This window comes from Silurus aristotelis (genome assembly GCF_946808225.1).
Source record: "Silurus aristotelis genome assembly, chromosome: 7".
In the NCBI taxonomy this organism is placed as follows: Eukaryota; Metazoa; Chordata; class Actinopteri; order Siluriformes; family Siluridae; genus Silurus; species Silurus aristotelis.
Window position 1 is genome coordinate 19,480,931 of NC_139580.1, and position 11,941 is coordinate 19,492,871.

The 11,941-nt window shown below is 34.1% G+C and overlaps 1 protein-coding gene across 1 annotated transcript; it reads left to right on the plus strand.

The window, feature by feature from the left end:
- The first annotated feature begins 3,009 nt into the window (after nt 1-3,009).
- sh2d7 (SH2 domain containing 7) lies at nt 3,010-7,596 on the plus strand. The gene is made up of 8 exons (XM_083545855.1): nt 3,010-3,237; nt 3,628-3,758; nt 4,609-4,757; nt 5,115-5,204; nt 5,432-5,597; nt 5,733-5,894; nt 6,401-7,090; nt 7,299-7,596. The coding sequence occupies exons 1-8, from the start codon at nt 3,096-3,098 to the stop codon at nt 7,341-7,343; spliced, it is 1,575 nt and encodes a 524-aa protein (XP_083401981.1). The 5' UTR covers nt 3,010-3,095; the 3' UTR covers nt 7,344-7,596.
- The last annotated feature ends 4,345 nt before the right edge of the window (nt 7,597-11,941 follow it).

An 11,941-nucleotide genomic window follows, 5' to 3' on the forward strand; every position in this document is an offset into this window, starting at 1 on the left:
ACAGGAACGCGGCGCCTCGGTGGCTGACTGACCTACTGACCAGAACAGACCTGAATCCAGTCACTGCCAAGTTACAACAGTTTAGTTGAATCTTTTATCAGTTTTAAAGTCAACCAAATCAGCAAAATGCTCCGTGAATAAAAAAAGATTTTACTAATTGTACCGAATAACAGTACAGACATACAGCACATTGTATACCCAATACCATAATAAAGTATTTTTTAATTGATCTTAAATGTATAGTTTATTTTACCTTCTGTTATATAACAATTTATAAAATCTAAAAAAAAACTCCTAATCGTTAAACGAATATTTTATAAAGAGGACATAAAAAAATGCTTTAAAATAGTGAACGTGTCGACATTAGTAAAAGCAGCCATTTGGAACCAATAGGGGGCGCAAAGGAACCGTGTAAGATTTAGCCACAAGGCCAAATAGACTGCAGTGTAATCTTTAAAAATGACAGTTATCACCCACCATACTTCTTTTATTATATATTCAGTATAATAATGAGAAAAATAATAGTTTTGTTAGTTTTTTTTTCCAGCATTTCAATATTTTATTAGTTTCTACTCTGTGTAAAAAGATCTTAATGGTAATGTTACAAACAGAATTAAAATCAGTAATAATAATACAAAATAATATAAAATAATAATGCAATATGTCTACAACTGATGCAGTAATCTTTGGATACATGTTTTATGTATGCATTTTTCCCCTCAGTGATTGAAATTGTACTTTGTTTTGATCAGTTGAACATTGTGTTCCAGCATGTCATAAGGTTTACTGTCAGTCTCTGGTTGCCATTGCCACTGTAGAAGTTGTTTATATTAGAGCTAAGGCATTCAGGAAGGGAAACACTTTGGTTTCCTGTTTCGCAGATGTTTCTCTGTAAACCTAAGGAGTGTGACACCTGTTTGATGTCACTAATGCAACTGATGTTACATTTATTTTAACAAATACACACACTCACAGTCACTCACACACACAGACACAAACTTGTATACTAAAATACCTTTTCACTAAAATACAGATGTTTTATATTGTTTTGTGTTTATGTTGCAGTCATTGTTGTTGTTATTTGAATGAATCCCATAGAAACAAAAAAAAATTCTGATCCATTTTTCCTCTCTGCACTCTGACCACATTTTTTGTATGCTTGATAAAATTAAATTCTCTCCTCTGCTGAGCCATAAAAACATAGCATCAGTATGCTATTATTTTCAGTCTCAAATGGTTAGTGACCTTTCAGAAATGTCAAAGCTTTCACAATTGCAAGATTCTCAGCCGAACTAACACCTCCTGTCTGTCACCTAAAAAGAAAAAAAGAAAAAGGAAAATGAAGTAACTGTGACCTAATTTATTAACTATCTTCAAAAATATAAAAATTTATAATTTTTAAATGACTGATTTTATTGGTGTGGTTTACTTCTTGAATAAATGAGTTATGAAAATTCTATAGGATGGTTTGCTATCCTATAGACAATATGCCATACCACATGGTTTGACTAGGCTCAAGTGAAGGTGGAAATGTATGTTTTTGTCTCAGTATTAGCAAACAGTAAAGCTTGTGATCACATTACCATGATTCACTGAGCTCGGTGCCTTAGCGCTTTAAATAATTTTCCATGAATAATAGAATAGGTGAGTATTGCTGAAGTTCAATCTTTCCGGTAAAAATCTTTAACCTGTAGTGTTAGATATTCGTCATTTTCTGTACTTCCCAGATCTTTCCTGTATAGCCTGTTGTGCAGTGGGAACACTGTATCATACAGTGATTACCTCATGTGAATCATAAAAGAAATGAAAAGGTAAAAGCCAGTGAAAAGGAGTTACATAGGCCCAGTTGGAGGTTGAAGTAAAATCTGATTTAATTCCATTTTTAAGGTCTAAATTGCTTGTATGTGGGCCTGATGTGTGTCTGGGTTCAATGTGAAACCTTTGACGCATCAGCTCTGACGAGTCTGTATGTCCCACTCGCAGAGGGGAAAAGGCAGGTCACACACATACACACACACACACACACACACACACACACACACACACACACACACACACACACACACACACAGACTAACCATGAAGCACCTCCTTATTACAGTAAACATTCTAATGGTAACTGTGTGTATCCTAGAGGAATTTCTTCAGTGGAACACATAGTAAGACAAAATCCACAAAGCATACATTTGAGGGGAAAAAACATTTTTGTGGGACATTTTTGAGTATCAATTGTATTTGTATTTATTTATTTTATATAAGATTTTTTTTTTGTAAATTTTTTTTGTAAAGATCATAGTAAACTTATATCTTATTAAAATGATTATGCAATTATAGTCAAATAAAACCTTGACTTTTGTCTGTATGAGACCACTGTTGATGTATATATACTGTAGCCTTTTGACATGGAGCTTTTAGTAGTTGTATTTCTTGCTGTTTGCTGCTGTTGTTCATGATCGCACATAGATACCCTAAATATTCACAGATACAAAAGCATTTAATGTCAAAATCTCATAATTTCATGATTCAGTGGATAACCTTTATTATATTGAAATGTTGCTATGAACTGCTGCTGTTCACATAAAGACAGTCTTGTGCTTACCCAAAGACTCATAGTAAAGATCCTTTTAACACATTGATTATGTTTAACATTTATTTTCTATGCCTGTATATTGTAATGATTGTACAATTCCTCTATCTACTGTAAAATAAATACATGTCAATTTATCCTTCAGGAAATGACGGGTATCATCCACTGCTTGCAGTTGCTGTATGTGAAAACACTGAGACCACAATTATTTCCTCTGTCTGCTCAGTTCCATTTCTCTTCAGGAAACTTGAAGCTGGTGAAAACCCTCAGATCTACATGTGCATGTGTGTTCATGTGTGTGTGTGTGTGTGTGTGTGTGTGTGTGTGTGTGTGTGTGTGTGTGTGTGTTTGAGTGAGTGTGTGTGTGTGTGTGTGTGTGTGTGTGTGTGTGTGTGTGTGTGTGTGTGTGTGTGTGTTTCCTTTTCGTACTCTCATTCAACCCTACATGAGCTGTAAATTTTTTTTTGCCCCTGAATTTTCCAGTCACCATGGAAGATGTCTAATGTAAATGTCAGCACTGTATATCAATGGTGTAACTGTTTATACACCTTCAGAACGCCTTTTCTTTTCTCTAAAGCAGCTGAGGAGAACATCTGTCTTGAGCAACATGAGACTCAAATCACACCACATGCAGCAACGCTCACCAACAGGTATGTCTCCACTGTTCAGTAACTGCTGCTTTCCTTAATTTATTTATAATAAATAAGCTTTTGATTTTGAATGGTTTACAAAAAAATGGTTATTTTTCCTTTTCCTATATTATTACTGTTTATTGTATGATGGCACATGTAGATTATAGAAAATTAAGGAATTATTTCATTATATATAAAAAAAAAAACCTATGGTTTCTTATTTTTAAAATGTGATATATTTAGGAATTCAGTGCTTATAAGTTTGCCTGAAACCTTTACTTATACAATGTGTTCACAATGGGTTTTGGTCTGTCAGTGGTACTCAACAGCAGCTGAGCAGCTGTTAGTATCAATTAAATAAATGTTTAAAAAATAATTTATTATTCTGCTGATTTTTGTGCTCATTAGCTCTGGGGTGCAATCAACATCGCCTTGGACACTGTTGTTGCAAAACGAATTTAAAACCCATCACTGGTAAGAGCTCAATGGAGCAGAAGAAGCCACACAGGATTGTGACCTGCCTACTGTTTTGCATGAGGGTGAGCTTTTAAATGCCTTATAGTATATTAAGATTAAGCAAAACTGTTATGATGATTTTAGAAATGATTTCACTGCTTTTATGCATAATATGTGTGGATAATACAGCTAACATTTTTTACTAACTTATTCCACTTTAATTAGCATTATGTAAATCATGAGTAATGATATGCAGATATAAGATGTTTAATAGTTTTTTTTATGAATTTTGTTTTACTATAGATTTTTTAATTATCTGCTTTCAAAATATTTGGTATTTTTCAAAATGCAATGTATAGTCCACTCAATGATAAACTATGTTTATAATGGGGCATAGCTAATATAAAATAGGGCTATGATCAATGTGGTTAATAGATTCCACTATTACATCATTTTGTAACTTGATTTGACAATTGTAGTTTCTGAATAAAACCTGTGTGTATTAGCACTAGTGTATTTGATTCAAACATTAATTAATATATGTGTAAACCTATATGACTGGATTTTAAACTTAGTATATTAAATCTGAAGTTAACTGTAGCTAAATATAAGTAAATTACCTTACCTATTTATGTTTGCATTCAAATAATCTTTTTTTATCAATTTCATTTTGTAAAATGCTTACTATAATAAGTAACCTATAGTGTCCATATGACCAAAAGTAGTGTAATGTCACTACAGAGAAAGTAACCACTCTGTCTTAACCAATACAGTCGAGATAAACAAGAACAAAGACCGTTTTGAGACTGCTGCAGGCTTTTTTACAGCATGAGGCGGAAAGTAGGCAAATTAGGGTGCCAGATCCACTCTGTAGCTTAGCGAGCTATGTGTTTAGAGCCCGTGTTAAATACTCTTCCCTGTGATCGTGTTCAGGATCGCATCAAGATGGAGCAGATGCAGCCGGAGAACACCACAAGCAAACTGAGGGAGCTGGCCCTCAAATGGTTCACTGAGACCCAGGCTCCACTCATCCTTCACAAAGGCAACTTTCCTGCCTGGTTCCAGGGCTTTATCAGCAGAAAGTAAGCTTTTTTTTTTATTAAAAAAAAAGTATTGTTTTGTTAGCCATTAGAAAAAGTAGTCTAACTTTACAAAATTAAATTGGGGCTTTAAAATTGTGGAAATTGTTTTGATTTTGTTATGAATATAATTCATTTGAAATGTAAGCTCCTAAAACATCCTTGTCAGAGTTCTGTTAATGATTCACTGTGCTTGTTAATTTGTAAACTTATTCAGTTTCAACTATATCACTTTAGCAGTTTTCACATCAGAGTGCTTGGTGTAACCTACAAACTATCTATACTAACTAACAAAAAGGTTTTTGTAATGATGTTATTATAAAAATGTTGTTTAAAAAACCATTGGCCTGTATTATACAGGGATGCAGAAGATCATCTGAGAGATAAAGAACTGGGCTGTTTCCTTATTCGCCTCAGTGATAAAGCCACTGGATACATTCTGTCATATCGGTGAGTCTCAACATATCAACCGATCGCACGCTTTAACAGTAGACACCATTCACTGAGCAGGCATTCAATTTCATTTGACTCCTCCTCTGTACTTTTTGCTTTTTGTAAAACAGTCTGTATACAATGTGATTTGCATTTCCTATATGAAATGGAGGAAGTTGGTGTGAAGTTCTCTGTTAAAACAAAACTTCTTATCTAAATTCCTGTATTTTCTTTTTTTTTTTTAGAGGACGTGACCGGTGTCGGCACTTTGTCATCAACCAGAATAAGGAGGGGCAGTTTATTGTTACAGGAGACACCGAAATGCATGATACACTTACCAGCCTTATCGAGTATTATAAGACCAGTCCAATTGAGCCATTTGGTGAATACTTGACAGTGTCTTGTTTTGAGGTACACTGCTTTATTTTCAAATGCTTGTACCTAGTATAGTATATTTTACATAAAATACTAAATGTAAATGCAAAATATGTTAACAATGAAAAAAAAACATCTGACAGAGTTATGGTGTCTTGAATTATCTTTTAGGTGCCTACAAATGATCTCTATGATGTGGTGCAGTTTGAGCCTAAGTTAAAGTCAGGAGTGAGTGTCGAGGCAGTGAGAAAGATGTGGAACCAGCGAGCCGAACAGGCAGCCCAGTACCAGAGTGCTCCAACCTTGCCACCTAAGAGCACCAAAAACACCCCAGTATGTATAAGCATAAATATACTAGGTAATAGATAGTTGTTTTAAAATGAAATTAAATAAAGAAAAAATATTTTTAACACACAATTTACATGCGCAATATTATTTTTAAAATATATTAATATATATAATATATATATATATATATTTGTTTAATATATATATATATTATATATATTTTATAATATATATATATATATATATATATATATATTTGTTTAATATAGTGTAAAAGAAATATAATTTTTATGTATGTATGTACACGTGTGTGTATCTACATACATAAAAATAATATTTATTATGAATATATTTATTTGCTTTAAGATATCTATAAATATATATATATAAATATAAATATATATATATATATATATATATATATATATATATATATATATATATATATATATATATATATATATATCCTAAAACGAATAAATATATTCATATATGCCACAATATTACCACCTATTCCACATTGATTACAATTAACCAATTACCTTGCACAGGGTATCCCTCCAGTTCCAAAAAGAGGTTGCCCAATAAAAACTGGCTCCCTGGAGGAAAAAAGCATTTCAGAGAGCAAGACACTACTATATGCCCAGCTGGAACAGGCCAGGCTTCTGGAAAGCAGAGCTAGTGATGCAAGATCTGTACAGCCAAGACACAGTGGAGTAGTGCCAGGTTTTGCCCCACCAGACGTTACAGCCAAGGACATGCGTGCACATGGAAAGGGTACTGTTTACTCAGAACTCAGCCTTTCAGACTGCAGGAGTAAATCACTCCCCTTACTGGATGATAACACAAGGGAAGATAATTTGTACAAGCTGAACAACTTCACCGTAAACCCACCTCAGCTGTCCCCTAAAGTACAGAGAGAGAACGCTAAGAAAACCAGCAGCCAAGAGATGCCAAACCACAGCCACAGTCTGGATATGCTACGTGATTATTCCTTGTATCAGCTAGCTGGCCAATTTGCCAATCAAAATGGCAAAGAGCAGCCTGAGAAGAATTATGTAACATATGCTGAAGTGCCTAATGAAATCAGGTCAAACGATTTGCTGTTAGAGAACACTTATGAGCAAATTCCTGAATCAAGGTCCACTACAAACCCAGAGGATAACTTTGTTCAAGTAAACACCTACGAGACACTACCAGACTTCAAACCAAAGCCAAATGAGTCAGCATGGGGTTTTAAGGTGAGTGCATGTCTATGATGTGCATATGTAACCAATTGGAATATGCATACACATATCTTTCAAGCATGTTTTATTGTATATTTTATGTTTATGAGTGTTTTCAGTTTAACTTTGCTGTAGATACAACTATCTGTCTTTACATTTGCATGAGTCAATGAATAATAATAATTTTAACACTGTGTAATAATTAACTCATTGCTTCCTGCAGAGTGACAAATGGAAAAGACTTCTCCCTGAAAACTGGAAGAAATGATCGAATTTTTATTCACTATATCAACTTTTTCATATGCTGTAAACACACAAATCATGTAAGTTACACTAAAAACAAAAGTCAGTTTATTGACCTTATTTATGTTAAGGCTATTCTAAATACATTCATATGAATAAAATGCAGATATTAGTTCGATTCCTGTGTTCTTAACACATACGTATTGAATTGTGTAGAAATATTTAAGTGTGTATGTTTTTATTTTGTATTTAATAATTTAATAAAATTATCCAGAAAACACTGGGTTCACATTTTTTTTTTTGCATTTTCTGGCAACGTGGCATTATTTTTACAGTTCTTTATATTAACTAAATACTTACTCATGACCTTGATTAATAATAATTAACTATAATTCCATAATAGTGGAAAGATAATAATTCCAAATAGATCCACGGCTCACCCGATGACATTTAAGATGTATTAGGCTAAGGTAATTTCATAATCACAGAGAACTGGACTGGTGAGTCTGTTAAAAATATTACATTTGAATTGATTTTGGGTGTTTTTATACCTTAATACCTTATATTTTATGCTGTGTTCACTAATTTGCAATGTAAAATTGCTAAAACGATCTTTTGTTTTTGCAGAAATGCAAATCTAAAATTGATTTGAAAAGAACCAATACTATATTATGTTTATCTATCTTTTAATCCCTGTAAACCAAATTTATGGACACAGAAAAGCCATTTGTACTTTATGATACAGCTGGTATGTGTGTGTGCACATGGAGGAAATGTGACATATTAAAAACAATTTTAACTTTAACCTTATCGCCTCCCAGGTTTGAATAAACTCTTTATAATTATTTATCCACATTAAAATCATGTGAAAAAATTTTTTTTATTTAATTTTAAATAATTTAAGAACGATTCAAAAGGGCCATCTGACCAAACGCTAAATGTAAGTCTCTCAGGTTATGGTGATCGAGACTGTCAGTAAGATTCATGTGGAGGTGGGGAAGAGCCCTGTGAGCAGCTACAGTAGCTCCCGCCTCTCACTCTCATTAGCATGAGCGCTGTAGCTGCTGGGTTGCAGTGCACCGTAAATCTCCTGATAGATGATACTATTAGTCACGACTAACGAGTGTGGGCTGAGCATCATTCACGTGACCCCACACCATTGAGGGATGTGTACCTCAAGTGTGAGACATGGGACATGCAGACTTCTCCATTTGTGTTGTTAGTGCATGTTAGAAAACAGTTGAGGTTGTGTATCTTAAATGTGCTCTATTACAAAATATATCAGAAACATCTGAGAAAATGTGACACATGGAAACATTGATGGGTTGAGGGTGGGTCATATTGTGCAATTGACTGTTGAGAGAACAAGGTAACAGATATCATGTTACAGAAAGATGCGAATAAGAAAAAGGGGGGAATTTCAAATATATAGTATGTACGTTATTTTATGTGTCTATGCTAATACTTGGTGCACAGGGGCAATGAAAAAAAATAAAAATGACATCTAGCTTAAAGGCATCACAGTGGACTCAACAAGGTTATGAAGTTATTTCCTTTTGTTACTGAAGTAGTTTGGTATGCCCCTTTTCAATTTGCAGGTAAGTGTACTTAGCCAGTAAAGGGCAAAATTATGTTCCTCTGGAATGTGCATTCTATGAATTTGCATTCTGAAGTATTATTATGTTCTTTCCCACATTCGTTTTAATTTAAATTAAGAAATGATAATACTACTACGACTACGACTACGACTACTACTACTACTACTACTACTACTACTAATAATAATAATAATAATATATAAAAATAAAAAATGTTTCATTTGCCACATCATCCAATAACAAATGGCGTATTGAATGTAATAGTTTCAGGCAATTGAGGTTATTTCCTATCATTTTAATCTTACATTTTATTTTTACATAAAGATAGAACAATTATAGCAATTATTAATGTCATCTATTTAACCTTCTGATGAGAGTGTAAACTGCTGACACAAAGTTGGAAGTAGATAAATGCATAAAATGTTTTGTATGCTGTAGCAATGCAGTTTCCTTTCACAGGAACTCCAGTGATCTGCCCTACCCACTAAATATACTTGAACTGCATGCCAGGCTTCTTTATCCAAAATCACTGCTTGACATGAAGAGAAAATGAAAGGACTACATCTTGAATGTTAAAAAAACACATATGGGTGTTTGAGTTGGAGAACACACTTGTACTGTGTGTAATCTGAGGTCAGCCCAAAGTGATTCTCTTAGTCTTCATTATGCTCTGCCAGCAAATGATCATCAACCATGACAAGCTGTCAGCTCGATAATTTACAGTATGGTCTCAAGTCACCAATAAAAGCAAGGCAATGATAGGGGCAATCAATAGAACCAAATTCAATTATTTATATCTCCTCAAGTCTTTTCATGGGATGTATAACATAAAATGCAGTATTTCTTTATCAGTTGCTGTTGCATGCAATAAATATAAAAAAAATGTGATTTAACTAAATTATAAATATAAAAAGCTATATAAGGATGGTTATACTATTGTTCAGGCTTAGTAAACGTCCTGCATCCACATCCTGGATTCAAAATCTGTCCTGCAATCCTTTCTTTTGCTTCAAATTGACCATATTCAAAGAACCGGAAACTATATGAAGCTTAAAGAATAATGTCTTCATGTCATTGAAATCAATCTTTGAACTATGAACTAATGAACTAATTACTCAGAATTGCACAGAGCTTTGTATTAAACTTCAATAAAAATTTTACATTTCATTCATCAAAATTTTGCATCTTTATACAGTTGGTTTTTCACTAAGTACATAACAACAGTAAAGTTTTCCGTTCGTTAGGATAAAAATGAACATATCACACAAGCGTTGCTCTTCAAGTAGTTCCACTGTAGCAACTGTATTGAGTAACAACTTGTGATGCTCAGATTATTACTATAGGCAATGTGCCAATTCTAGGCTATGCATCTAAATGTACATGGTCTTTTTCCTAGAGAAAATAGAGATTGTGAGGTTACAGATTAGGGGATCAAATTCTGAAAATCAAATACAGTATAAAACAAGAAAGCATGCTTATAAATACAAATTTGAATGTAAAGATATGGGTCAGTGAGCAGGAAGAGAGACATGGCAGTGGCTGAAAAAACAATGGAGCAATGTGGATATTTTCTTATTTATACACCAGTCATGTAATGGCCTGCCAGAAAATTAAGGTATTAATTTTTTTTAATCAAGACTTTAAATTATGTTTGTCACAACCACGAGAATAAAGAGCAGGCATAAAAAAAACACTTTAATTAAATAAAATAAACACCAATGACCTACAAAGGAAAAAAATATGCTTATTAAAGGATCACAGGTCTGGGTTCTACTGAGCTGCTTTTAATATCAGCTCTGCCTAGTTGCCATCCACAACTGTCACAATGCTTAGATTGGCTTAAATGCTTGACAAAAAATAACAGCACACAAAGAACAATGTGTGTATGAGTGAGTCACCAACACCCTGCTTTGCACTACGGGCTGCTGAATCAATGGGCTTAATGGCTACTTTACAGTCCAGCAGGCTCAGTGACTGTATCAGACTCGAACAGAAGTCATCCTATTGGGGGATCTAAATCAACAGCTGCTCCGGATGAGGAGCGCAATTAATGAAGCCGCATCATCAGCACTTACCTCACCCTGCAGATTTTAACACAGGCCCCATAAAGGGAGCTGGAGGTAAATGCAGCAGGAATTAATTGCATATTAATACGGGTTGCTTTCCTCTAATATATGTACATTGCTGCACTCTGACTCTGCAATGTTTCTATGTGGTACTATTGAGTCCATGAGAACAATGTTGTTTTCTTTTTCCTTAACATTCTCAAACAACATAATTGTTGCGATTGACATTTTATTTAGTTGTTCTGGTTCCTTTCAGCACACTTAAGGATATTTGTTTTATCTTTGTTGGCAAAACCCTTAAATATTAAACCTCAGAAACGCTTCTTATTAAGCACCCACAAGAACCCATGAGGTGACTGTGGCAAGGAAAAACTCCCAGAGATGGCATAAGGGCATAATGGTGTATTCATGCCTCATTCTCTTTGTGCCCGGTACAAGCTCTAAATCCACTGTAACCGTGACCAAAATAAAGTGATTATGGAAAAGTGAATAAATAAAAGGACGAATAAATGAATGAATCCATTTTGGTAGCAAGTAGAACCATGCAGATCCATAACAGAAATGTATGAAATGTTTCATCAAACTAGAAGAAAATTCCAGCAATAGCACCACCTGGAGTACACGCACACTCACTGCATGTTTAAACACACCCCTTCGTCATGTTTTTTTTTTCCCCCACAAATAAAAATTAATTATTATATCATTATTACCAAACCAAGTAAAATAAAAATTTTTTCTTTTGAATCACGTTCAGCTCTGTTCTTTCAAGCAGGGAGAAGCAAGTGGCTATAAATCATCAGACTGGTTTATATAGCCAAGGACAGTTACGTGTGCATCTCTGTGCTCAGATTTACCGCACTCCAGTGTGTGGGTATAATAATGCTGCTGGGTGCTGAGGCAGCACTGCTCCTAACGATCTCATTCAACTTAAAAAGTCATTAAAGGTTATACAACAGGAG

Coding starts and splice junctions, on each gene's coding strand:
- sh2d7 (XM_083545855.1), top strand. CDS start 3,096: ATGTCAGCACTGTATATCAATGGTGTAACTGTTTATACACCTTCAGAA. Junction 5,205..5,431: donor GGATACATTCTGTCATATCG/GTGAGTCTCAAC, acceptor TTTTTTTTTTAG/AGGACGTGACCGGTGTCGGC. Junction 5,895..6,400: donor AGAGCACCAAAAACACCCCA/GTATGTATAAGC, acceptor TACCTTGCACAG/GGTATCCCTCCAGTTCCAAA.